The sequence below is a fragment of the Cervus canadensis genome, chromosome 6, assembly GCF_019320065.1.
Source record: "Cervus canadensis isolate Bull #8, Minnesota chromosome 6, ASM1932006v1, whole genome shotgun sequence".
Lineage (NCBI taxonomy): Eukaryota > Metazoa > Chordata > Mammalia > Artiodactyla > Cervidae > Cervus > Cervus canadensis.
Window position 1 is genome coordinate 42,445,632 of NC_057391.1, and position 28,000 is coordinate 42,473,631.

A 28,000-nucleotide genomic window follows, 5' to 3' on the forward strand; every position below is an offset into this window, starting at 1 on the left:
GCCCCATTTGACAGATGGGGAGACAGAGGCACTACATTAAAGGGATCTCCCATTCAGAAACAGAAGAAGGATTAAAGCCGCAGTCTGGTTCTGCTGTCAGCGGCAGGTTTGGTAAAACCCAGGTCTTGCCCTCAGCCTTATGGTTGTTTTTGGGTTCACAAGAGCAGACTGAGGACACAGGAATAAGAAAGGGTTTGTGCTGTTTTGGTCTCCTAAAAAAGAAGACTAAACCCCACCTTAAACCCAGAGCAAAAACATAAAATAGGGCTTTAATTACCATCTTTTCTTTTATCCCCTTTTCTTCATGTTTTTTTTTTGTTCCCCAGCCAGAAAACATTATGTTGTTGGACAAGAATATTCCCATTCCACACATCAAGCTGATTGACTTTGGCCTGGCTCATGAAATAGAAGATGGAGTTGAATTTAAGAACATTTTTGGGACACCAGAATTTGTTGGTGAGTTTTAGGCCTGTTTTTCTCCCAGCTGAGAATCTGGGATCAACAGATAGAGAAATCCCAGGAGCGAACCCTGTGTCTGGGGCTGTAGCCTCTGGGCTGAGAGATGATGCCTTATGTGCGTGCGCGCGTGTGTGCCAAGCTGCTTCAGTCATGTCTGACTCTTTGCGACCCTGTGGACCGTAACCTGCCATGCTCCTTTGTCCACAGGAAATGTCTTGCTGGCCTCTGGGTGAAGGTTGAGCACCAGCGGGGCAGTGGGAGGCCAGGTGGGGCTAGGGCCCTTTGCAGAGTTAAATCTTCCCAGAGCTGGCCCCACTTCCTGCTCTTAGACGAGCTGATTGTGAAGATTTAAAATTACCTCACCCTGTTGCATTCCCATAAACTCAGTCTTTTCTGGAGTAACTTTTGATTTCCTAAAAAAGAAAAGGGAAATTATCTGCCAGATGCCAGATCCACACACTTGCCTGTCCCACACATCTGGCCTTCATTCATGCACAGAGTGCCCAGCTCCAACAGGGCTCTGGCGGCTCTGTCTTCCCTCTGTGTCTCTCAGCCTTGGCCCAGGCCGCAGAAACCCCCTTTTAGGACTTGTGCCACAGGTCAGGGGTTCATAAAGAAACAGCTTTGCAGAGGAGAAAGGAGTGAGAATTGAGAACCACCATCTCACTGCTCAGGGAGTTGAAATGCTCTTAGAGATGGAAGGAGGGCATGGTTTCCTCAAAATCTGGGGACTGAAACTTCTGACCACAGTCTAAACAAAAACAAAGATGAACCAAATCATCCACCATGATGGAGCTTCGGGCCGCATATACCAACTCTGCAGCCACTAGGGAATGAAACTGCAGAAGCCCCAGCAGGGGAATCTTGCCATGTGCCAGGCACTAGGCCTGGTGTTCTGTATACAGACATTGTCCAGTTAATACCCATACAATCCTAGGAAGCAGGTTCAAAATATTTTCTCCATCAAGTGCCTTATTCAAGGTAAAACAACCAGTACACGATAGAGCAGAGATTCAAATACAGATACATCCAACATCAAAGCCTATGCTCTTTTTTTTTTTTTACTGCACTGCGCAGCATGTGGAATCTTAGTTCCCTGACTAGGGATTGATTCTGTGCCCCCTGCAGTGGAAGCGCAGAGTCCTGTACACTGGACCACTAGGGAAGTCCCAAAACCTATACTCTTTCCATTATACCAGGATATCTCTCGAAGGAGCCTTCAAGGGGCTTACAATTTAGCTGTGGAAACAAGACATCAAACCATCAAACAAGAGTGCTAGAGGGACCTTTTCACATCATCTGGTCTAGTTTAACAGGCATGGAATTGGAGAGCTAGGGGATTTTAGTTAAGGTCAACCAGTGGTTGTTCTCTACCTACTGTATGATAGATGTCAGATGCTGGAGACACAGGGATGGTGAGGAGCCACAGTCAGAATGACACACCCAGGGTCACAGAGTGAGTTAGTGGCAGAACCAACTTGAACCTAGGGTACAGGTGTACAGTCTCAAACTTCGTCCAAGATAGCAGTTCAGTTCAGTTCAGTTCAGTTCAGTTCAGTCTCTCAGTTGTGTCCGACTCTTCGTGACCCCATGAATCACAGCACGCCAGGCCTCCCTGTCCATCACCAATTCCCGGAGTTTACTCAAACTCATGCCCATTGAGTCGGTGATGCCATCCAGCCATCTCATCCTCTGTCTTCCCTTCTCCTCCTGCCCCCAATCCCTCCCAGCATCAGGGTCTTTTCCAATGAGTCAACTCTTTGCATGAGGTGGCCAACGCATTGGAGTTTCAGCTTCAGCATCAGATAGCGGTTACTGCCCACCATTCACATATGTGGTAAAAACGCGTGTTTTATTTAAGTTCAAACCAAGGGTTGAATAATAATAAATGGTTCAACTAGAAATTTAGGGCAGTAATGGAAGAGTTGTCATGAGAGAGGATGTGGTTAATTGTGCAGTGAGTGATACAGACAGCTCTGAAAGACTGTTATGCGAGATAGCCACTCTCACGAGGTCAGTGGGCTCAGTCCTGGCCTTGAGTGACAGAGTGCTGGTGTTGTGGTTGGGGGGAATCTAAAGGGGGGTGGGGTGTGGAAGAAGCCAGGGCGGAGGAGGTGCATATCCGAGGTACCCCAGTTTATCAGGGACAGTTCACTGTCTTTTCTAGATGGATCAGAGGGTTCACATGGGCTGGCAATGTGAGTGGGACATTGATGGGCAGAGCCAGACAAACTGTGGAGGGTTTTTCCCAGTGATATACTGGTAAATGTCTAACAGTCAGGTCTCAGGGCAAAGCAAAATACAACCCTAATTTATAGCATTTACCAGTTTCTAGCTACCAACCTGTTTCACTGAATTCAGAGTTGGGAAGAGATGCACACGGTTGACTCTTGTGAGCCAGTATGACACAGCTCCAGCCTCGAACTGGTCTTATTTGCTCTTTACAGATATATAGGGTGGTTTCTCTAAGCCCCTGCCCAAATTATGATGACTTCCTTTTCCCAAGACCTCTGAACACAGGTTATAACCACTGTTCCCTGTTCCCACCATTCTTTGAAATTTTAACCTGAGACCAGGGTTAAAAACTGTCAGCTTCTGGGAATGTGGTGGCCAACTTCTTCCAAAAGGTCCTCTCACTGCAAAATTGGATTCTTGAGAAAAACATGGTTTTTAATGTGATTCTGGACTTAGGAAGTAAGATAAATCTTTAAATATAGTTACTCCTTCAGCATCTCCTGTCCTACCCTAAAAATTGAGTGAAATGAACTTAGAGCTGGAGCTGTGAGCTGCAAGAATATTCAGTAAGAGGATCTCTCCTAAAGGCAAGTGCACATGTCAGCATTTATCAGAGACTAGCAAGATTTAGATGTTCAAGGAAGTAGGATATTAAAATGATCAGATGTTAACTATAAAATAAATGGAATGTATATAGAAATAACAGGTAAACTCATAAGAATGAGCAAGCAACAAGAGATTCAAAAATGACCAGGTAAATTTTTAAACGAACCAGATAGAACTTGAAGAAATTCATACGCTCATTGAAATTTTAAACTCAGTGGATGGGCCAAACAGCAGATTATACACAGCTGAGGAGAGAATTAAAGAATTGGAAGTCTGAGTTGGAAAAAATTAGCTAGACTATCACACAGTGGCAAAGATATAGAAATATTAAAGAGAGGATAAGTGAAATAAGGTTAAAATAAAAGGTTTAACATAGGTCTATTTGGATTCCTGGAGGAGGGAATTAAGACAATAGAGGGGCAGTATCTGAATAAAACTTCTGAGAATTTTCAGAACTGATGTAAAAACATGCATCCCCAGATACAGAAAGGACAATGTATTTCAATCAGAAAGAAGTCCATATCTATAAGGTCCATACATTATACTTAAACTATAAGGCATCAGAGGCAAACAAAAGATCTTAAAAATCAACCAGAGAGAAAAGACAGATTGCCTACAAAAACCAAAAATAAACAAAAATCAATAATTTGACTGACAGCATACTTCTTAAAATGAAAATGTCCAATAGAATATGATATTCAAAGAACTGGGGAGAAATAAAAACTCCATAGTTGTGAAGAAATTGTATTTCAAGAATGAAGGTAAGAGATTTTAAGAAAAAAGCAAAAACAAAATAAAAAGAACAACAACAAAAAAGGTAAATAATAAAAACAACCTCCAACAGACCTTTGTTAGTAGAACTTCTAAAAGGTGTACTCGGAGTTCTAAATGCAAGAAGTAATAGGAGCAAAGAAATCAGTGAACATTGGGCAAATATAATTATTTCTTTCCTAAATAATGATGATGATGATGAAGTTTAAATATGGGGTTGAAAAAAGATAGAACTAGAAACTGAAGAAAATAATGTTAGATAGGACAGAGTACTTGAAATTAGTGTTCTAAAATTCTTGTATTGTTAGTGTGTGTGAGTGTGAGTCGCTCAGTCGTGTCTGACTTTTTGCGACTCCACAGACTGTAGCCCGCCAGGCTCCACTGTCCATGGGATTCTCCAGGCAAAAATACTGGAGTGGGTTGCCATTTCCTTCTCCACTGTATTGTTAGAGGAGGGCCCAAATATTGATTTATGTTAGAATTTATTTCATGTCCATAGTAAAATCTCAGGGGTAGTCATTACAAAAATAGAAGTTAGAGAAAAAACAGCCAATAAGAAAACTAACAAGAAGCAATTTTTTAAAAAGACGAGAAAGAAAAACACAGATGAAAGTGGAAAAACAAAAGCTCCTGGAGGACAGAAATGAATATGTATTTATATCAAGCAGATGAGCACTGAAAAGTGAGTTGTGCTTCTCAAACTCTCTATGAGGAACAACTTGGGGGAAAATAGTATATCCTGGACAGCTTCTTCAATAAGATACAATACAAATAAATTCCTAGAAAAGTGACCATGGTGTGAGTGTCATGGCAATGTCAAATTGCTGTGTGTGTGTGTGTGTGTGTGTGTGTGTGCGCTAAGTCGCTCAGTCGTGTCCGACTCTTTGCGACCCCACGGACTGTAGCCCTCCAAGCTCCTCTGGCCATGGGATTGTCCAGGCAAGAATACTGGAGTGGGTTGCTATGCCCTCCTCCAGGGTATCTTCCCAACCCAGGGATTGAACCTGGGTTTCCCACACTGCAGGTGGTTCTTTACCAGTTGAGCCTCTAAATACACACTCTCAACTTCTGTACATATCTTGTCAGCACCCGTGACAGTCTGCAGATTATTTGCCTGCAGACTGTACTTTGAATAACACTGTCCTAGTGAAAGCCTTTCTTGTGTGTCTCAGGAGACAGGTACAGAAGAGCTCAGAGCAATGTTTTTTCAATAAAAGATAATAATACAATAAAATAATAAGAATAAGTACAGACCATCCAAATGATCACCAAGGAAGTGACTGGAAGATAGTCTGTATTCACAAAGTGGACTATTATATAACAGTGAATATGAAAGACCATGGGTGAACATTCAGTGAATGCTAGAAGCATCAGTTGAGTGAGGGGAAAAGGTCTATTGACAGTAGATGAGATTCAGTATGGCATCATTTTTTGGAAGCTAACAAGAAAGCAAAGCCGGGAGAGTGGTTCCCTGCATCTGGGAGGGTGGGATGGTGGGCTTATCCTATAGATGCAGAGGTTTTGATAATGTTCTAGATAAACAAACTTAGCCTTCCCCTCTCTCCACCGTCTCCCATTCGTGATTAAACAGGCTCAATCCTCCCTTTTCTAGTTATCGCCCCCTGTTTCTTTTCTATTTCATCACCAAGCTTTTTTCAAGAGTCATCTGCACCCTTATCTCACAGCCCACACTCAGCACTCTCTGGTCACTGCAGTGGGTGTGAAATTCAACACTCGCTTTCCAGTCCATCCAGGACCATGGGCTTGATCTCCAGGCAGCATTTGGTTCTCTTCTCTCCTGGGTAGAGTCTTCTTTCCTAGACTCTGCACCTTCTCATGGTCCTGGCAGCATGCACATGGCTCCTGTTTCTACCTGTGTGATGACGCCTGTGTGATGACCTGGGTGATGGCTCTGGCCCACCTCACTCCCACCCCAGGTGCCCAGCCTGTTCCTGGCACCTTCTTTTGGATGCCCCTCAGACATCACAGGCTCCTCACCTCAGTGGCCACCAGAATGTCCTCCTGCCCCTGCTCAGGTGGGAGGTGCCCTCTTTAGACACCCTCAGAGGAGTGTGGATTCTCTCTCTGCCTCCTTTTCTCCCCCATCACCTTCCAGCCCTGGCCTGACTGGTTTCCAGCTGAGAGTTCTAAAGCAGTCTTTGTCGTGGGCCCCACTGTCCCCTCCTGCACCCTCCTCTCCCCACCCTCCTCTTCCTTTTCCAGGGTCCCCTTGTGCTTTCTGGCTTCCTCACTATCAGAATAACAGGCAACTTCCTCCCTCAGAATCCTTAGACCCAGGTTATCTCCATCTGCCTCTCTAATTTTCCTTAGAGAGGGTTTAGGATGGAGACATTTGGCATCTAATCCCCTAAAATTCCTTAAGATCATCTCTTCTCCTTTTCTTACTCCTGCTGACTCTTCAACATGGCTTCTTTCAGCTCCAGAAATTGTGAACTACGAGCCCCTGGGACTGGAGGCTGACATGTGGTAAGTGGGACAGGCCACCCAGGTGGCCCCAGATCCTGGCTCTGGCTGACATCCCCACTGGATGAAAACCTCTTTCTCCACACTCACCTTTAAGAGCCTCTGGCTGCTCCTGGGGTCCTGGCATGTGGCCAGTTAGCACATGGCCAAGGCAGAGAACAAGGGGCTGGAAGCTAGAGGTACAGGCTCACCCTGAGACTGCCATGGCCATGATAAAGATACTAGTGACAATAATTCGTTCTGTTGGTCAACCATGTGATCCCTGGGGGCCTCATGTATCCCAGCTACTGTGCTGGGCTGGGGCACACCACAGTGATTGACTCTGCACAGATGGGGCTCGTGTCATGTCAACTGTGCTATACAGTTGGCTGAGCACCTTGATCACTTGGTTTTCTAAAATCCTCCCAGTGGTCCTGTAAGATAGTTATCATTATCCTCATTTTATGAGGCGAAAGAGGCTCAGAGGTGGTCATCACAGATGTAAGTGGGTCCTTGGACTCAACGTCCAGAGCTGGTTGACTCTGAGCAAGTCCCAGGCTGCTGCTGAAGTGTGGGGTGGGGAGGAGTGTGGGGCTTGAGGCAGCGTGCGGGGACTGCCGTGACGGGGCCCTCAGAGCCATACGGGGAGCCGCTTGCTGGTCTGGGAGGACAGCCAGGCGGCCCTGACTTGACTGTTCTTTGTTTTGCAGGAGCATCGGTGTCATCACCTACATCCTGTGAGTATGACTGATCCCGGGGCCCTGACCCAGCTCAGATCCGGGGGGAGCAGGAGGAATCAGAGAGGGGCAAGCAGGCAGACAGACAGACTGACATTTCCTGAGCACCCACCATGACCAGATGAGTTAGATCCACACAGCCAACCTGAGGCTAAGTGCTCTCAGCTCGATTTTGTAATGTGAGCCTGGCCTTGGGGTTGGGCAGGAACCCGGAAGGGCAGCCTGCAGCCCTCCATTCTGCAATGCTTGTGCTTGCATCCCTCCTGTGGCCGGGATCCACCGTGTGGTCTCACCCGGACCCAGGTTTCCGGTGAGAATGTCAGTTTTCACTCAGAAACCTGGGACAGCCCTCAAGTCACCATGCCCTTCCTGATCCTGCCTTGTCTTTCTCTGCCTTTCCTCTCCCTTCCCCAGAACCCCTTTTCCTCTCACATGCTGTCTCTTCTCTTTTCCCCAGAGTCTCTCTTTCTTGACTCTGAAGTATTAAGTGCTTAAGCATAGATTTCCTACATTGTGTAGTGAAACTGTCACTTTCCATCTCTATGGCCTAGGGCAGAAAAACAACCTCTGGGCTTGTTTTTCTCATCAGAAAAATAGGAATCATAAACTTCCTGCCACGGGTGTGTTGAGGATTAAATAAGCCGACATGCAAACTTCCTAGCACTGCTCAGACACAGACGTGGCTGATTAGTTGGTGTTCTTTACATCAGTACTTCCCAACTGTTTCCGCTCACAGCACTCCTAGAAAACGCTATTTTTATGGCACTCTGGGTAAGAGGCAGCCCACAGCCAGAGGGGATGAAGGATGGGGAGGCCAACACTCAGCTCTCTCAACACCCCTGTAATCCCTCCCTCTGACTCCTCTTGGACTGGGAGCTCTGCTCAATGTGGTGGATGCCGCCTCCCTGCCGCTGCCCGCCCCCCCCTGCCCCACTTCTGCCCCCTGAGTTGCAACAGAGGGTGTCAACCCAGGCAGCATGTCAGACCTTTTTTTTTTCTTTTTCTTCACATCAGACCTTTTAATATCTGCTAAGGCCCAGGCCCCACTCCAAATCTATGAAATCAGAATCACTAGGAGTAAGATCTGGACATTCGTATTTTTTAAAAGCCATAGAGGATTTTGACGCAGAGAGAATTTGATGCATTGCTGCATAATTCCAGATTAGAGCCAGGATATTCAGACATGGGCTGTTAACACCTTGATATCTTCAGAACTGTGACTTCCCTATTGAAATAGTAAGGAATTCCAGCATCTCTAGGGCACACAATCTTCCTGTAGCTCACTGAATTCCATACAGTTTATTGACAGCCTGATCCTCGGTGAACACCGTGCCAGGCACTCAGGGTACTAAATGGAGAGTCTATCCTGCTTGCCTGAAACTTCTTTTGTGGGAGGGAGACACCAGACTGCTAACTCTCACCCAGTGGGACCAAGGTTGTGCTTTAGGTATGAACGTGGCTTTGTGAGACAAATGGGAGAGCCACTGGTTTGCTGGGACTGCAGAAAGTTTAACGGGAGAGAGGGAGCAAGAGAGGGAGACAGGAAAGAGAGATTGATTTGAACTGGGCTGGAAGGAATGAGATGAACATTCCTGGTGGAAAGGAAAGGAAGCGCCATCCTGACTGAGGAAGGGGACAGCAAGTGTGATAAGTGCAGTGAAAATACAGAATGTGTGGTGGGGACCAACTTTTGATGCCTTGCTGAGAAGTTCAGATGTGATTCTATAGAAAACAGGAGGGAGGGTAGGGCCCAAGGACTTCTGGGACAATGGCATATTTTGAATATTAGGCAGGAGACAGTAGATTCAGGAGTCACTGTTTGAATGGCACATTAAAAATATATATATATTTATTTATTTGGCTGCACCAGGTCTTAGTTGTGGCACAGAGGATTTTCCATCTGTTGCGGGATCTTTAGCTGCAGCATGGGAACTCTTAGTTGCAGCATGTGGTATCTAGTTCCCTGACCAGGGATCGAACCCAAGCCCCTTTCATTGGGAGCACAGAATCTTAGCCACTGGACCACCATGGAAGTTCCTGACACCTTCTTGACAAACCCTGCAGGGAACCTCATACACCCCTCTAGCCCCTAATGGCCCATCTATTGCCGCACTTGTCAGGCTTTGCTCAGGATGCTCGTTAGCCTAGAAGACCTTCCATCTCCTTCTCTGACTGCTGACAACCTCTTCATTCTTCAGGACAAAACTGATGCAAATGTCAGCTCTCCCATGAGGCCTGCACTGGGCCTCCCCTCTGTCCTGTGCTCCTCCAGCCCTTTGTAATTTATTTTATTCTGCGTTCTACTGGAGATTATGAAGAGCAAGTCTCTGTTTCTCTCCCCTCCTCTTTCAAGTCCCTTGAAGACACAGTTCTCTCTTGCAGGTCCTTAGTAGGTAGTCCATTAAATGTATTGAATTGGACTCATTTGAAAAGCTGTTGACTGGCCCCGCCCCCCTCCGCCAAACGATTGTGGGGAGCCTCCTATCCCCATGCAGCCGTACGAGTCCAGGTCCCTGAATCCATCACCCCCACTTCCGTCTCCTTTCCTACAATCACACATTCCCTCTCTGTGCCCAGCCTCAGTGGAGCATCCCCCTTTCTGGGAGACACGAAGCAGGAAACGCTGGCAAATATCACAGCAGTGAGTTACGACTTTGATGAGGAATTCTTCAGCCAGACCAGCGAGCTGGCCAAGGACTTCATTCGGAAGCTTCTGGTTAAAGAGACCCGGTAAGAGGACAGAGAAGAGAAGGGCACTGGCTTCTCAGGTCCTGACTCTCTCCTGCCACTTCTCCGACAGGCATGCCAGCCTGTCCCTGCTTTGCCACAGGCTGTCATCGACCATTGCAGTCTGATCTGGGCAGGTGCTGAGGAGTGTGAACTGGCCAAGACTTGGCTTGCATCTTGTTTACTCAAGTCTTTCTCATTTCTTTTCCTGCTGAAATGCAAATAACCGTGTGTGTGTGTGTGTGTGTGTGTGTGTGTGTGTGTGTGTGTGTGTGTAAGTCAGCCTGGATTTTTTTAGAGCTCTTTAGTTTTTGCAGTTTGTCTCAAAGGTACCTGGAACTAGAATTCATTAAAGGAAAGGGGCAGGGTTTTCAAGACGATTCAGGATGGGAGTGGGGAGGGTGTCCAGCCCAGAGGGGTCAGAACAGTGGGAAAATAGGAGACCTGCTAATGCCACCCCTTCCTTAGGGCTCAGGGTAAGCCCCATGGGTGTGTGATCAAAGGAGGTGGGCAGGGAGTTGGAGGGTGCTGGTGCCCAGAGGATGGATGAGCTGAGGTGGGGGCAAGGTCCTCACATTCTGGAAGGCCATGTCCTCTTGATCCCGTAGACTTCAGAGAGACATAGAGTGGGGTCCTCTAAAGTGCAGTGCCTGGTTTCGCTGTTGAAGGGCAATGGTAGGAAGGATTGCCCCACCTGGGTACAGGGCAGGGAAGGGCAGAGAAGAGATCTGGAAGGCAAACAGGAAAACAGAGACCAAAGTTTTCACAATGGAGAGCATTTAGGACTCTCCAATAGTGTGGGGTTGGGCCCTGCAACCCTGGGACCAAAGATGAGGGTTTATATAAGATCATTTTATTGAGAGGTCTGCCTGGACTGCTTTCTCTAGTGTGCAGGAGATGTAGCCAGTCCCCCATCCACCTCTGCATTCCTTATGATTCTAGTTTGATGGCAGTGGTTGAAGGATGCCAAAAAGCAGGTCTGAGAAGAGTGAGAATGGAGACTCCTGCTCTCAGCTTCTCATGGATCATCACTGTTTTCTGATCTTCATTTAGGAAGCGGCTCACGATCCAAGAGGCTCTCAGTCACCCCTGGATCACGGTAAGCACATGGTGATGAGTTTCAGCAAGCAGATTCCTGCTTTGTCGCCAGGGATGCCTGGGCCAAATGCAGGGGACCTGTGGCAAGGCCTTTGCTTGAAACACTGACTACTAAGCACAGATGAAAGCTAGTTGGGGGTCTCCAAGGGTCTGGGCTTGTTCAAATAGGTCTGCGAGTTTAAGTTTCTATGTCATATGTTCAGGCGACTTATGAAAAGAAACTTTCACAAACCTCAATTGAAATCTTTGCTCTTTGGGTGATCTTACAAACTGTTCTTTGTCAGAAGACTCGTGTGCATGCTAAGTCGCGTCAATTGTGTCCAACTTTTTGCAACCCTGTGGACTGTAGCCTGCCAGGCTTCTCTGCCCGTGGGATTATCCAGGCAAGAAAACTGGAGTGGGTTGCCATGCCCTCCTCCAGGGGATTTCCTGACCCAGAGATAGAACCTGCGTCTGTTACATCTCCTGCATTGGCAGACGGGTTCTGTACCACTGGCGCCACCTGGGAAGCCCCTGTCAGAAGACACGTCACAGTTATTCTCAAAAAAGAAATCAGGACTCCTCAGCTATAGAGAGGGATCAGCAACAGTTGAAAACCTCAGATTTGTAACCAGGGCTCCTTGTTTCTGACTTTTAAAGCTCTGAGTTAAGGATGACTCAAACCAGTCAGTGGCTTCCTTAGGCACCTGGTGACCTCAGAGAATGGGCTGCCCAGCTGGAGGCCTGCTGGGAGAGAGGCAGTCACCCCTTAGGGTAGTTCTGTTCTCTCTGGGGAGAGTGGGGCACAAAAGTGACTTCCTGCCTAACCCACTTTGTAACTGGGCTTCTGGCTGCTGGGTGTTCAGACTGGTCTCAGGAAAGTGCAGGTGATAAGTGCTTTGGCAGGATGGGAATCAGGGGAGCAGGATTCTGACCCTGGTTCTGCTGATGGATGAGATGTGCCCTTCCAGGAACGTCAACAGACCTCCCTTTCACTGAAATTGTTAAGTGGGAGAGGGGCGAGGGTGATCTGAGGGTGCAGATGAGAACGGGCAGGGGTCCACAGGAGATGGGAGAGCAGAGAGGGCCAGAGTGCCCTGGAGAAGGCCGGGTTCATTGACTCAGTGGAGGAAGAGGAAGGCTGAGGGCCTTCTAGGTTTGAGTGCAGAGCTGGGGAGTCTGGTATGCTGCCTCTTTGCTCAGCATGTTAAGTGTTGCTGAGGCCCAGGGAGCCCACAGGCCCTGATGGAGAGAAGCCCCAGCTTCCCCCATTGGCCATGGCCTTGCACGCTTCTGCTCTGGAATGGATGCTTGCAGAATCCTGGCTGTAACCTGCTTGACTGTGAGAGTACCCTTAAATGCTATGTGTGCAGAGACCCTCTCTAATGACCATGGACCACCCTGCCCTGGAATGTGTGTGCAGGCAGCACCCCGTCCTCCTCGACCTTTCTGATGGTCTGTGGGGGTACTCATCCCACCCTGGTCCTCCCGTGGCCTGGCGCATGTGGTGAATGCAGAGACAGCTCGAGTGCCTTCCTCCTGCACCTTGGAGCAGACATCAGATTAACTCTGGCCCTTCTATCTAAACACCCACCAGTCCAAAGGAGAGATCAGAGCCCCAGAACAGCACAAGGCAGAGCCCAACCAGCTGAAGACCAAGCGCCTGAGAGAGTACACCCTCAAATGCCACTCAAGCATGCCCCCCAACAACACCTATGTCAACTTCGAGCGCTTTGCCCGTGTAGTCGAGGACGTGGCTCAGGTGGAGCAGGGCTGCCGGGCCCTGACAGGGGCCCATGACACCATCCAGGACGACGTGGAGACCCTGATCTCCATCTACAATGAGAAGGAGGCTTGGTACCGGGAGGAGAGCGAGAGAGCCCGGCACGACCTGTCTCAGCTCAGGTACGAGTTCCGCAAGGTGAAGTCCTCGAAGAAGCTCCTACGAGAGGACATCCGGGCCACAGGGTCCCGCCTCGGGGCCGCAGCCAGGAAGCTGGACCACCTGCAGACGCAGTTTGAGACCCTGAGGCAGGAGCTCTCAACAGACCTCCAGTGGCTCCAGGAACTGGTGGGCGGCTTCCAGCTGGAGAGCGGGAGCGTGGACAGCCCAGGTTCCGTGTTCTGTCGGGACGCCAGTGAGTCCCTTGGGGAGCTGCTCAACAGATCATGCAGTGAGGAAGTCTTGGCCGGCTTGAAGCTCTGAGCACCAGCCTCGGGTCACTAATGCATCCTGGATGGTTTGCTGAAGCCTGCTCCCAACTGCCCCGCCAGGCATTGACTCAAATTCTGCAGGGGTGTGTGTCTGTAGCATAGCCTTCCACCTCCTCCCAGAATCCAGAACCATGGAGGGACTAGCTAGTTGTCCATTCTGTGCCTCCTCTCACCTGCCTGGTTTGTTGGGAGGGTGACTGGCCAGGCAGCCAGACTGTTAAAACAATTGCTGTTGAATACCCCTCAGCATTCCCTTCTCCAGAGGGAGACAGCTGGTCCTGGGGAGACACTTAGTAACTGATTTGTGATAATGGACTTGTTCACATCTCACTTCCCGCTTTATGGACTGCAGGTCTTGGGTACCATTTGAGTTAACTAGGGCTAATAGTCCGTCAGCTTGTTGCTTTCCTGCTGCTGATGGCAGAATTTTAAATTCACAGAGAAAAGATTACTTTTCATTTACATTGACAACTTACCAAGCATTTGTGTTTGTGATCCTTAAAAAAAAACTCTGTGAGACGGGAAGGCAGGTGGTATTATTGTTGTTGTTACTGTTATTTCCATGTAACTGATGAGGAAACTGACCTCCAGGGGAAATGGCTTACTCAGGATCATTCACAGCTAGCTGATACAGATGAAACACAAATCCAGAATGCCTGAGTCTAAGATGAGTTATATAGGAACAGATAGCTGTTGATGTAAAAATGCACTTTAATATTAAAGTGCAGATCCCAGAGGTAAAATAAGCAACTTCATATATTTTGCCAGGTAATGTGGAAGCCTCATAACCTCCAACTGACTGTCCTAAGAAGTGTGTCTCTAGAAGGCAGGCAGTTTATTGTTCCCATCCAGCCCTTCCCTGTCTGAAGATCAGCCTGTGGAATAGGAGGGAAGGAGCAGCTTCTTGCCCTTCTCCACCTTCCCTCCTGTGGCTCATGGCTCCAGCCTTCTGTTGGGAATGAAGACCCTTTTCTCATGTCCCTAAGGTCTGAAGAGGGTGGACATTAAGACTGGGAAGCATGAGGCCCAGTGGTTCCTTCCTGACCGCAGGCTGTGTGCGCCCCTCCCTAAAGACTGGATCATCTCATCTCCCTCTTCTCAGAGGAGGAGACAGCCAACCAGCTCACAGAGGCAGAGTGTGGAGAGTGGGCCCAGCGCCGTGCTAGAGACTTGGGGGTGACAGAACAGATAGTATCGTTCCAAGGTGCCTTCACAGACTCACAAACCCCCTTGTCAGAGAGGAAGGGTAGGTGTTATTCTGAATTTGGTGCTGAGGAAACAGAGAGGGTGTTGTTTTCCCAAGGTCACAGTAGTGGCAAAAGTAGAAGCCTTCCGATGGGGTCTTCTGCTTCCTTCCCCTAGCTGCCCCAGGCCCCAGGGGTTCGCTCTGCTGTGGGGCAGGTTCAACCCAGACACATCCATCTATCCACTTACAAAGAATTGTTCAACACCTGTCAACTGCTGGGCACTTGTCCTGTCCCCAGGAATACAATGTTGAGTGAAAACAGGTGTGTTTCCTGCCTTCATGGAGTTTGCAGTGAAGGACTCCACGTTGATCTAGAACATTCTGCAGAGGTAGAACTGCAGCTGGGACAGATGCTATGAGAAGATTGCAGCACTGCAGGAGCCTGCAATGGGGGGTGACCTAGTCAGAAAGGGTGTCCCTGAGGTGGTGACTCTAGAGCTGAGATCAGCGAAGCAAACCAGGGAGAAGGTAGTTTTCTCCACAAAACTGTCATGCCAGGGCTCTGTGCTGGGAGGGGGCCTGAGAGCTGAAATAGCTCAGGCAGAAAGAAAGCTGGAGGGGAGAGAAGAGGAGTATGATGTGGATGTGGCTGGAAAGAAAGCAGGACCAGCAGGGCTTTGCCGTACTGAAGAGCTCTGTCTCCATCCCAACGGTCATGGGACTGAAATGGGTGCCCAGCAGTCAGCAGCCCGATGTCCTGGCAGGGGTGGGGCTGCCCAGGGAACAGCACGGATGGGGTGTGGTTTAGAATGACCCCATGAAACCATGTCTTTAAAATCCTACCTCCTTTTCTATTACATGCTGGATCACTTCAAATATTATATATAATATTTGTAACAAACAGATTTCATCAAGTAGAAGAAACCATATTTTCATCAAATGTAAGATGCATCATTATTTTATGACCCCAAAATAAATTTGAAAAGAAGCCCAAGATGGGAAGTCCAAGAGAAAACCCCAAATACAAAGCTGGGACACCCTCATTGAGAGGGGAGGTGAGAAATAAAGCCACCAGGTAGGAGGGGAAGGCAAGGAAATGTGTGCATCAGGCTTGACACTGGGTCGCTCAGTCGCTCAGTCACATCCAACTCTTCGCAACCCCAGGGACTGTAGCTCGCCAGGCTCCTCTGTCCATGGAATTCACCAGGCAAGAATACTGGAGTGGGTAGCCATTCTCTTCTCCAAAGGATCTTCTCGACCCAGGGACTAAACCCAGATCTCCCGCATTGCAGGTGGATTTTTTACCCTCTGAGCCACCCAGGAGGCCCTGACGCTGGGTAGAGGGGTGGAAAAATCCTCCCCTGAGAACAGGAGCCCCAGGCTGGTGGTATTCAGACAGGACTCCTTTCTGCATTTACGCAATTAGTGGAATCCAAAAGAACCTCAAGCAAAAAATCTAATGTTAAACAGTCTGAGGCTGAGTGGTGCTGATGGCTGGCAGAAGCAGTGTGGTCATCTCCTGGAGTACCTGCATTCACTTCAGACCCACAGTAAAGATACGATGCCATTGTTTGAGAGATAAGTTCTGATTTCAGAGATCCAAAAATGTGTATCTTGGAATCAATGAAAGATGGCAAAGCCCTGTTTCCTATGCCCTGTCTGGGAGAATTGATACAAACAGCCCACCTACAATCTCTCCAAGAACTTTTCTGCCCTGTCACAGGACAGGATATAATCGTTTGGCATAAGACACTGCAAAAATTAATGGTCCCTTTGGCCAGGTCAACCAAGTCAAGGGCTTTCCTGGTGGCTCAGGTGTTAAAGAATCCAGCTACAATGCAGAAGACCTGGGTTCGATCCCTGGGTTGGGAAGATTCTCTGGAGAAAGGAATGGCTACCTACTCTAATATTCTTGCCTGGAGAATCCCATGGACAGAGGGGTCTGGTGGGCTACTGTCCATGGGAGCACAAAGGGTCAGACATGACTGAGTGACTAACTCTTTAACTTGGCCAAGTCAACAGGTTTCCTAAGGCAAGGAAGCCCCTGATTGAGCAACTCAGGGCAAACTCTCTTGTGAGGGTCGAAATAAAATGCAATAAAGGAATAAGCTGTGGATGATGATTTGAATTAGGGAGACTGGGAAAAGAAAGGGAGAAGTGGTTATTTTAGAATCCTAGCATCAGCTACACGCTGTCTGTCCTGGAGATTCTCAGGGGTGAGCCATCTGACAGCCTTCTTTTACAGCATTTTACAAGACAGGGTTTGACTATAGTCTGCTGGCCAGTCAGTCCCGGAGCTGACTGGAGAAGGAATCATAAGTGGATTTCTTCACTGTAGTACAGTCGTCCTCTCCATGTTCATGTCCAGTTGGGGGTAATAGCTTGTCATTTAGATGTTTTATGAACAGACTCTTTTATTTAAGGGTTTCCAAAGACAAAGTGAAGTGAACTGAAAACTGCCCTCCAAGTCTTTCAGGGAAGTCAGAGGGGACCATGACCTTCCCTTGCCCCCTGGCTAGTCCAACGCCCATCACCCTTTGGCAGCAGAACCTGATGCCAAGGGGAGTCCAAGGAGGCTGGCGGAATGCCCAGCCAGAGGACCTGCTTGACTCCCCTCCACATGCCCACAGATGGCATTTTAACAGTGACTTCAAGAACAGGGCAGAGCAGGGCCGATGGGGCAGGATGGGGTGTTTCATTGGCATCTAGACAGACAAAGGCCTGGTGGGGGTTGCCGCCCTGTGGGCCAGCCTGTGTGCCATCACAGAAGATCTTTTCATTCACCAGGCTGTGAATGAGAGGTCAGCTTCTGTGCTCTCTGCTGATGCCATCGCAGAGAGGGCAGGGTGAGCCTGTAACATCTTCCTGAACAGCGGTTCCCAAGAGGCTAGAGAGTTGGCACCTGGGGAAGGCAGCAGTCTGTCCTGCTCTGGGGCAGACGCATGAGGCACACAGTCACCCAGCTTTGTGTTGGGAAGGGTGGAGATGGTGTGATGGTGATCCATGCTTCTGCAGAATCAGGATGATGGTAGCGAAGGGAGGGAGCAGAGTCATAATGGTGGGAGAAGCCAGAGTCTCCTCCGTGAACTCCTCTCCCCACACCACCCACCCACCTCTCCAGGTGACTATGAAGGCGGTGGCTCTCCACATCACTCCTCCAGGCAGCGCGGTGGTCCCATGCCAGGGAGAGCTGGCTGTGTGCTCAGCTGTCACGCCTGCTGTCAGCCTCTGTACACGTCTGTGGAACTGAATGGCCTTTTCTCCTTTGTCTGTGAAAACTCTTGGCCTGTGGAGAAGATTCTTTGCCCTGGAGAGGAGATCCAGCAGTGGGCATATTTGAGGAGTGGAAGCAGTCAGTTCTATGAATAAACACTGATTATGTCCTGGCTCTGGAGGGAGGTGACAGATAAGGACAAGACAACCCTTGAATAAAAGACTCAGTGTCTGGGACAGGTAGGGCCCCAACCAACTGCAAGTGAGAAAGACCGTGGTGAGTAATAAAACAGGTACCTAATATTCCGGAAAACAGTAGGGAGATGAATTCTGAGGAAAGGTAAGGAGATGGCAGGGGTTTCCCAGGTGGCGCTCATGGTAAAGAACCCGCCTGCCAATGCAGGAGACATAAGAGATCAAGGTTCGATCCCTGGGTGGGGAAGATCCCCTGGAGGAGGGCATGGCAACCCATTCCAGTATTCTTGCCTGCAGAATCCCATGGACAGAGGAGGCCCATGGGTGGGCTACAATCCATAGGGTCACAAAAGAATTGGATATGAATAAAGCGCTTAACATTCTCGAAAGGAGGTGGCAGAGGGCAGAAACATTCTCGGCGGGTGGGAGGTGTCTTCCGCCAACACTCCCCTCCCTCTATAACCTTGTGGGGAAGGTACTAGGCAGAACTTGGAGGGATGGGATGAGCTCAGATTGTGGTCTGGAACCTAGAGCTGTTAAATGGAAATCAAAGGAGATTATAGAGATTCAAAAGAAAGAGAGTTTGTGTTTTTAGCTTTTCATCATGGGGGATTTTCAAACCTTGCATGGAAGTGTTAAGAATGGCTGAGTGAATTCCATATATCTATTACCCAGCTTCAAAGTATTTTAAAGCAAACTTCAGACTCACTTAACTCATAAATTCTCCAGCAGGAATCTCTTATAAGGCGTTTCTTTTTACCATGACCACTGCATCATGATTGCACCTGACAAAATCAAGAATAATTACTTATCGCCATCTGTATGCACAAGCCAAACTGACTTGCCCCCACTCTTCTCCTGCTGTACTCAATTCAAATCAGGATCCAAACGCAGTCCACACATGGCAGTTGGATATAATGTCTCTCAAGTCTCTTGTCTTCAGTATAAGAGGGAGAGTTTTTGAAGCTTTTCCTGGGAATGAGAAAGTTGCTCAGAAAACTGAATGTCCCGGAGAGAAGGTGAAAAGGAAGAGCGTATGCATGCCGAGACCTGACTCAGAAAAGTAAGGCCGGGTCAGGCAAAGAAAAGGGCATTCTTACCTCTTTCCATTGGCATGCTCAGTAGCGGGACAACCTGCGGGCACGCAGCCTCGCTGAAGCTCCCCCCACTCAGCCACAGGGAGGCAGACTCAGGCCTCCTTTCCTGGGTAAACAGAGAGGTAAGGCCAGCAGGGCTCCAGCCAGCAAAACAATCAGCAAAAGGGAGAGATGGAGATGCCACCTACAGAGCAAGGAGCCAGCTACAGAGGGAGAGGAAGGAGCAAGGCCCAGAGTGATCGTCCTGGGCGAACCAAGAAAGTGGGTGCTCAGGTGTCCGTGGCTTTCAGTGGAGGATGGGGCTGAAGGAGTGACTCAGATGGAGGTTTGAAAAGTTGCAATCTGTTGGCAGTTTCTAGAGGAGGCTGGAAAACCAGGATTCTGGTCTTTATGCCTGGAAGGGTGGCTGCTGCTTCATCTCCCTGCTCTGTGGATGTTGGTGCTGGCCTAGCTCGCCACAACAGACACTTTTTTAAACTGGAGGATAATTGCTTTATAATGTGTTGACTTCTGCTTACAACAATGTGAATCAGCCATAAGTGTACATATAGCCCCTCCCTCTTGAGCCTCCCTCCCACCCCACCCCTATTCCCACGCCTCTAGGTCATCATAGAGCACCAGGTTGAGCTCTCTGTGTATACAGCAGCTTCCCATTAGCTATCTATATTACACACAGTAATGATTATGGTTGGAGGAGGTTGGTTGTATGTGCTTAGTCGTGTCCGACTCTTTGTGACCCCATGGACACAAAGGGGTCCCGCCAGGCTCCTGTGTCTATAAGATTTCCCAGGCAAGAATACTAGAGTGGGTTGCCATTTCCTACTCCAGTTAATGTATATATTTAAAATTATATTCTCTCAGTTTATTTCACCCTGTTCTTGCCCCCACCATCCATGTACACAAGACCATTTTCTACATCTCTGTCTCTACTACTGCCCTGCAAATAGGTTCATCAGTACCCTTTTTCTAGATTCCATATATATGCATTAATATAAAATAATTGTTTTTCTCTTTCTGACTTACTTCCCTCTGTAAAACGGCTCCCTGAAGGACTTTTTCAGAGACATCTGTGTCCGCATAAACAAAACCTGACTTTAGCCACAGAGTTCTGTCTTCTTTTCTCCCTTCTCAACATTTTTCTGTGACACTAAACATACTCCTAGGAGCCTAGTCAAAACTGCCCACACTGGTGTCACTGAAGGACCACAAGGCTGAAAGACTTCGTCTGCAGAAAGGGGAGGGTCAGGAGAAGGTGGAACAGACTCCATCTCCCCTCACACCCTCATTTAATCCAACGCGTTGGTGTCACATTCCTTCTGGCACTTGTGTCACTGCAGAATTTACATCTCTCTGACTTCAAGACCTAGAGACAGTGTCCGTGTTTGGTGAGCCTCTTAGCAACCAACAAGACCCATTGATTGGGAAAGGCCAGCCTGACAGGTTTATATACTCTTCCTTGGAGTTCATGCTGTTTTGTGTAGAACACAGACAGGGTCCTTGAAGTGACTGCATCACCTCCCAGGAGCAGCCTGTGGGAATGGTCCCATGTGATGTTGCAGTTGGGCATCTCTGCTTAGTGACTGACACTGCTGGACCAGTTGGAAGGTGGGGTTCTCACTAACGGGATTCCCCTGGCCTGCATGTCGACCTTCCAACCATGGGGTTTAACTAACTCTCTCCTGGCAAGGGAACCAATCAATAAGTAGACAAGAAGGGGTCCCTTTGGTCCCAGGGTCCACTGATTCCAGCTCATCAAACTCTCCGAGTGGAAGAGTGTTCCCTGCCAGGATTAGACTGGAAGGTGAATAGCAGATACTTGTGAAGTTAGAGGTAGAAATGTTCTGTGGGGTGGCAGGATGCCAGTGACCTTGGGAAGGAGATACTAGTTGCTGGGAGATACAGAGCAGGGGGATTAACAACAACTGAATAAATATAGAATAAAAGGTCAGGTAGCGATAGGTCCTGTGAGGAACTAGGGCAGAGGCACAGAGAGTTGCATAGGGCAACCAATGTGCTATTTTATATAGGGTGACCCTGAGGAGGTGACACTGGGGCACACACCTGAATGAAATGACAAAGTATATACAGTAAGATCCTGAGACCTGGGGTTCCTGGACTAGCAAGCAGACCCGTGCAATGAAAGCCACAGGGATAGGAAGGAGATGGGGAGAAAATCAAATGAGAGAAAGACCCAGATGATACAGGCCTTGGGGTTCTTGGTGAGTTTGTTGGGTTCTTTTGAGAGTGCCTGGAAGCTGCTGGAAGGCTTTGATGCCAGGAAAAAGCAGGATCAGAACAGACCAGTTTGTCCTCTGCCCTCCTTCACCGCTCTCTTGCAGGGAGGACCTAACCCCAGGGCTGGGTTTGCGAGGGGGAAGAGACAGTGAAGGAGAGAGTTGAGAGAGCAGGATATGAGCTGATGGTGCCCTCAGCACCCCCATCCTTTTCCCTTCTCTCTCCTCTCTGACTCCCTCCTTTCCCTCCTCTCTTCCTTCCTGTATTCTTTGGACCAAACCACTGTGTCCCAGTTTGGGATGGTGAGTAAGCCTCTGGCTCTCTCGTCTCCCCTCTGTGTCAGGTGGCATGAACTCTCCTCCATGCTTGCTGACCTCCCCAGGACTCCATGTCTCACCTCACTGGCCCCCCAGGCAGAGCTGTGGGGAGTCAGGGTGTCATGACGCGCTTCCGCGGTCTCACAGCTGAGTGGACCCAGGTGCCTGGGCCTCTTGTTGGTGGGAGTCAGTAGGTCCCAGGTCCTGGGACTTGGTTCTGATTTGATTCTGCTGCAGCTCAGGGAAACAGTTGACCCATACAGTGCTTCCACACCCACCTTATTAAGCTCTGGATCAGGAGTGGGGGGTAAGGAAACACTGATAGACATGAAGAAAATCATTCCTGTTATTGGCCACCAGTGGGAGATGACTGTACTGCGGAGCTGACCGAGAGAGGTGCTGTGTATAATAAAGGAGCACACATGTGTTTGGGTCATGTTGGGAGAGACATTGTTTCTTGGAAGTTATCTTGGAAGAGGTCATAATTGAATGGGGCTTTGAAACACACAGAGGCCTTCCTGGAGGAGGGACGTTGGGTGAACATGGAAAGAGCCTCCTGCCAGAAAATGTCAGGACCAGAGCAGTGTGCACCAGCCATATGCACCGGCTTCCACGGACATCTGGTGCCATGATGACAAATAAACAGGCATGGAGGTGTGCTCACAGTGTGGTTAGGAGACAAGACCAGCATCAGGAATCCCTGAGCGGCCTCACTCACTGAGGTCACTGAGGTGCAAAAGGAGGCACTGCTTTGAGGAGGCTGTCAGAGCAGAGAGAAAAAATAGAACTGGATGGGACCTTATGGATGACCCTGGGTGGTTCATATTCTTGAGGTCACGGAGTCCTTTAAGAATCAATCAAAGCTATTGACTCTTCTCAGAGGAAAAATATGTCTGTACCTATACACTAAGTTTTTAAAAATTGAGATATAATTCACATACTATAAAATTCACTACTTGAAAGTATACAATTCAGTGCTTGTTAGTGTATTCACAAGGTTATACAACCATCATCTCTATCTAATTCCAGGACATTTTCATCACCCTAGAAAGAAACTTTATAACCTTTCATAGTCTTTCTCCATTCTCCCCTCTCTCCAGCCCTGGCAACTACTAATCTACTTCCTGTCTCTGTGGATTTGCCTATTCTGGATACTTGGGGCCTTTTATGTGATTCAGTTCAGTTCATTCACTCAGTCGTGTCCAACTGTTTGTGACTGCATGGACTGCAGCACAGCAGGCTTGTTTATGTGATTAGAATTATACAAATGTGGCCTCCTGTGTCTGGCATCTTTCACTTACTATATTGTTTTGAAGGTTTATTCATGTTGCAGTATGTATTAGTACTTTGTTCTTTTCATGAATGGATTTTCCATTTAGTTCTTCCATTGTATGGATAGAGTGGGCTTCCCTGGTGGCTCAATGGTAGAACCTGCCTGCCAGTGCAGGAGACACAGGTGTGATCCCTGGGTTGGGAGGATCCCCTGGAGAAGGGAATGGCTACCCACTCCAGTATTCTTGCCTGGAAAATCCCATAGACAGAGGAGCCTGATGGGCTACAGTCCATGGGATCACTAAAGAGTCAGACACAACTCAGCGACTAAAACAACAACCTGGGTAGACCACATTTTTTTTTTGTCCACGCATCAGCTGATGCACATTTAGGTTGTTTCCACTTTTTGTCTGTTATAAATGATGCTGCTATGAACATCCATGTACAAGTTTATGCACTAAAATCTGCAGATCATTTCAGGAGGTTCATAGAACCCCTGAAACTCATCTCTTGAATTCTTGAATTAGGAAAACCTTGTTTATGAAGAGGCAGGAATTCACGAGGGAATGAGCTCCTTAAACTGGAGTCCATTAAATATGCCCACTTTTTAATATCAATTGACTCTAGTACTCTTGCCTGGAAAATCCCATGAACGGAGGAACCTGGCAGTCTACAGTCCATGAGGTCACAAAGAGTTGGACATGACTGAGTGACTTCACTTTCTTTCTTATATCAAAATAAAGCTATTTTTGAAATAAAATAATTTTTATAACGATGGAATGGAGAAGACAGGAAGGCTATCAGTAATTTATTACTATTTACTGAGCAACTCTAAGCGAGGCACTTCACATCTCACAGTCATTTAATCCTAAATAACCCTGTGACACAATGTTATTCATCATCCCCATATTACAGATGGGAAAAATGAGACTCAGAGAAGCCATGCCAGCTTTCTTGGAAAAGTCAGAGCTTAAGCTGAGCCTTGACTGCCAGACAGTGAAAGAAACTACACATCCCATCTCCTCTCGACCCCCATCAAAGCCCCTATTTCCTCCCATTTATTTTTAAGTGGAGTACTAATGCCCCATCTGCTAGCAAGGCATCCATTTTGCTAAGCCCAGAACTGACCCAGTGCACGGTGGTGTCCTGGACTGCCGTACAATGAACCTTCCCCAGAGGGACCCCTGCCTCCTGCTCTTTCCCTTTGTGGGGGGCAAGCCTCCAGTCCAGCCAGTGTGCCCGTCTGGCTGTGGTAATAACAGCTCAGGGGCGCCCTGGGCATCTCCGGAACAGCTGAGATTCATCTGGAGCCCTTGCCCTTAGTGTGAAGTCCTTCTGTGTGTCGTGTCCAGCAGGCAGGTCCCAGGGCCAGGCTGAGGGTGGCAATTGGTCAGGGGTTTAGCTGCTGTCTGAAGCCCAGTGTCAGCCACCATGCTCTCTGCTTTGTCTCCCAGCCAGTGAACAGCCAGCAAGCCCTGATACGCAGGGAGTCTGCGGTCAATCTGGAGAACTTCAAGAAGCAGTATGTCCGCAGGCGGTGGAAGGTGGGTCAGGGTTGAGGGGTGGGCGCAGGGGGCTGAGATGGGTTCCTGGTTCCTTCCAGACCCCTCCAGGCTCTCTATGCACTTTCTCACCTGGCAATTCCCCTCTGCTCCCTCCCTCAGCTCTCCTTCAGCATTGTCTCCTTGTGTAACCACCTCACCCGATCCCTGATGAAGAAGGTGCACCTGAGGCCGAACGAGGACCTGGTGGGTAAACACAGTGCTCTCTGAGGGTGTAGCCTTGATCTGGGAAAGGGTGTGGGGAGCAGGTGGGGCTTAACTGCTTCCAGCAGGCTCTGCACCGTGTGATCAGCAGAGGCTGTGTTCATGGGCGACCACTGGGGTGGTGCAGGAAGAAGGGTGCTCCAAGCGGGGCGGTGCATGAGCCTCTGGAGGATCTTGAATCCTTTCCTAATGGGCTTTTGGAGGGACTTTGCTGCCACTCCAAAGCCCCGGCTTCCCCGGAGGACCTGTAGCCTGTTGGTGCTGCGGGAACTCTGCACAATGAGACTATCACGGGCGGGCAATCCAAAGTCAGTTCCTGATAATCCAGGGATCTGCTTTAGAATGAGAGCTTTACATTCATTTGCCAATTTTTCCACTTCTGCTTTGCCTTAGATTACCATTAATAATATTTAGATGATATATTTGATTAGCCTGTTGCAACGTTATGTGCATTTAAAATGGGAGACTTATAATGTCAAAAGCATGGCCTCTAGAGCCAGACTGCCAGGATTCAAATCTGCCACTTACTAGCTGTGTGACCTTCAGGAAATGACTTAACCTCTCTGTGCTAAATGAAATCATTTGTAAAAAGGGGTTAGCAATAGTTCTTACCTCATAGGGCAGTCATGAGGATTAAATGATGACATATTCTTAGAGCCTGGCATTTTAAGTGCTCGATACTTATTAGCAGCTAGTACTGTTTAAAATCCTCTTGTAGACTCTCAAGTGCAGTGCTGGTGCTACCGAGTGCAGTGTTAGTATTGTGGCTGATCAAGGGTCCCTGACAGACCCTCCTCACAGCTTACCAAGTGTGGAGACAGCCTCTCGAATGGCCCAGGTCAGGAGAGAAGGTGACTCCCTACTCAGGAAGAGGCCGTAAGGCAGCAGCCTGCCTGTCAGCCCTGGGCAGCCTCGGGGCACACAGCACTTAGGCTACATCCCAGGTCTTGGCACTGCCCCTGTGTGCCCCCCACCAGCCCGAGTTCTTCTTGAGCTTGGGGAACTGGAGGACTTATGGCTTAGAGACCCATAAACTGTGGGCTTTGGCCAAGCTGTGTTCCTTCTCTGGCCACCTTCCTCATCTGCTATAAAAGGGGACTGGAACAGCTTCAACTGCATGCAACAAATTGTGATAAATTCTCTTTTCATTTTTATTCTGTTATAAATATTTTCTAATTTTCCTTGTTTGATACAACCATCATTTAAAAGTGGACATTTAATTTCCAAATACATAGAGTTCTTAATGTTAAAAAAGAAGTGGGGAGGGGGACTGGACTTGCTCCTTCTGAGAATCCCTGTTAATCACAAGCAGATTGTCACCCAGCTTACTTTTTTATTGTTTGGCTCTGACTCATGCTAAGAAGTTGCAATTCAGCAGAGCTTGAGTTATTTTTATTGTTACAGCCAGGCTAGGTCCAGGATGTATTTGGCTAAAGTTGATCTTGACCTTGAATTTTGAGCTGGTTCAGGCCAAGGGAAAGAGAGGGGACCCTGAGTAGGCACACGGCTGACAGCGGGCACACCTCTCAGGCTGAGTTGGCCTGATACAATGCTGGCCACTGGGAAAGAGGAACAGAGAGTAATTGAAAAGAATGTAAAATTCTTTCCTAATTTTTGTTTATGTGTGAATGTTTAAACTAGTTCTCTTTTTACTCAAACACACAGCACCTGATATCAACCCAATGGCTCACCCTCTAAGTAGAAAAGAAATGGGTCCCAGACATCTATTATACAGCTTTCCAAAACACATTTTCCTTTAAAAAAAAAAAAAAAAAGGAAAGAAGAAGAAAAATAGACACATCCTTTTGTTTAGGAAGCATTAAAATTTAAAATCTGAGGACTTCTCTGTTAGTCCAGTGGTTAAGACTCCATGCTTCCACTGCAGGGGGCATGGATTCGACCCCCAGTCAGGGAATTAAGTTCACGCATGCCACAAGTTGTGGCCAAAAAATAGGGGGAAAAAAAATACAAAAAGAAAAGCTTTAAAAAAATAAAAATAAATAAAACTGTACATCTGACAACAGATTTTTCTATGATTTGCATAAGTCTTTCTCAATTAATACTTCTTTCAGTAGTTTTAATTATTTAAGTAGATGCATATGGAATGAATGAAAAAGGCACGGTGACTTCCAGGGTGGCTGCCTCTGCTCTGGCTTAGCTATGAAGGAGCTGATAGAATCTGCTTTACTCTTTTTCCCTTTCATAAAAAAGGAGCACAGAAGCCGTTGGCCCGGAAAGACTACATTGCAGGACTGGCTAAAGGTGCAGCCTAAGCCAGTCAAAGCAGAGGGGGTGAGATGGCCGTCAGAGCCTGGGGAGGTCCTGCTAGCCCTCTTTCATTCTCTCTAGGCGAGGTCAGGAGACCCATCCACTAACCAACTAGCCATGTGGTCTTAATTATGTGGCAGCCACAAAGGACACCAGATATAATTTTCATGATTATCATTTGGCCTCTTCTGGTGCCTGACTTCCCCTAGAGGCTCTGCCTGCTTTCCTTCCTCCTGGAAAGGCGGCCTCCAGGCAGTTGGCCTGGCCCTGCTTCAGGGACCTCCCCATCCCTATCTCTTCCACCCCTGGTCTCTGGACAGAGCAACAGGCTTGCCCTCCATGTCCACCTCCCTGGTTTACAGGCTCCTGACTCAGGTGCATCAGCCCAGGTTGCCCAGCATGACCCCAGTTTTGGCATCTTCTGACCTTCTTGCTCTGGGTCTCTCTCTTTTTTTCTTTTTTTCCCAGAGGAATTGTGAGAGTGACACGGAGGAGGACATCGCCAAAAGGAAAGCCCTCCGCCCCCGGAGGAGGAGCAGTATCTCCTAACTGACCAGGCTCTAGGTGGCCACCAGGGAAGCCCAGGCCCAGCAAGGCTCCTTTCTCTGCAGACTCTTGGACCCCGCTTGTCACCCGCACCTGAGCATTCTGCAACCCTGAGCACTTTGCAAGAAAGAATGGGCATGCAGGATTCAGAGGGATTTGTGGGGGATCCAGGAGATCCTGGGAGCTGTGGCTATCTCCTATGGAGGAGACTCCAACATTCCCAAAGCCCTTAATTCTCCATAAAATGGGCTTTCACCTGTCTGCCCACCTCAGAACCTGGGATGGGATGTGACCCTAAGAAAATGATGTAGATGACTATCATCACCATCATCATGGGTAAAGGTCAGATTTGGGCAGCTTTCCTTGCAGGATGAGGGAGTTCAGAACCAGCCTGGTCAAAAATGATACCAGGAAGACAGACACCTCACCCGTGGGCAGAAGATACAGAGTGAATGTTGGGGTGTGAGGGACCAATACTGTGACCTCCCAGAACCCACATGGAGTCAGCGTGGCATGCCGGCCAACTTATCAAACCTCCTAAAGCAGCCCATTGGCAGCGCACTGTGTTGTCATTTTTTTCACTTTTATTAAACTTCTTGTTTACCTGATGCTCAGA

General features: G+C 48.3%; 1 protein-coding gene across 2 annotated transcripts; it reads left to right on the forward strand.

Moving 5' to 3' along the window:
- The first annotated feature begins 320 nt into the window (after window positions 1–320).
- Window positions 321–28,000, forward strand: DAPK2 (death associated protein kinase 2). Of its 2 annotated transcripts, XM_043471712.1 has the most exons (8): window positions 321–456; window positions 6,510–6,558; window positions 7,245–7,271; window positions 9,849–10,001; window positions 11,052–11,097; window positions 24,259–24,348; window positions 24,469–24,552; window positions 27,307–28,000. In XM_043471712.1, exons 1-8 carry the CDS (start codon window positions 339–341, stop codon window positions 27,385–27,387), a joined length of 648 nt encoding a protein of 215 aa, XP_043327647.1. In that variant the 5' UTR covers window positions 321–338; the 3' UTR covers window positions 27,388–28,000. The 2 variants fall into 2 exon arrangements, with proteins under 2 accessions (XP_043327647.1, XP_043327646.1); XM_043471711.1 differs by lacking the exons at window positions 24,259–24,348; window positions 24,469–24,552; window positions 27,307–28,000 and adding an exon at window positions 12,673–22,669.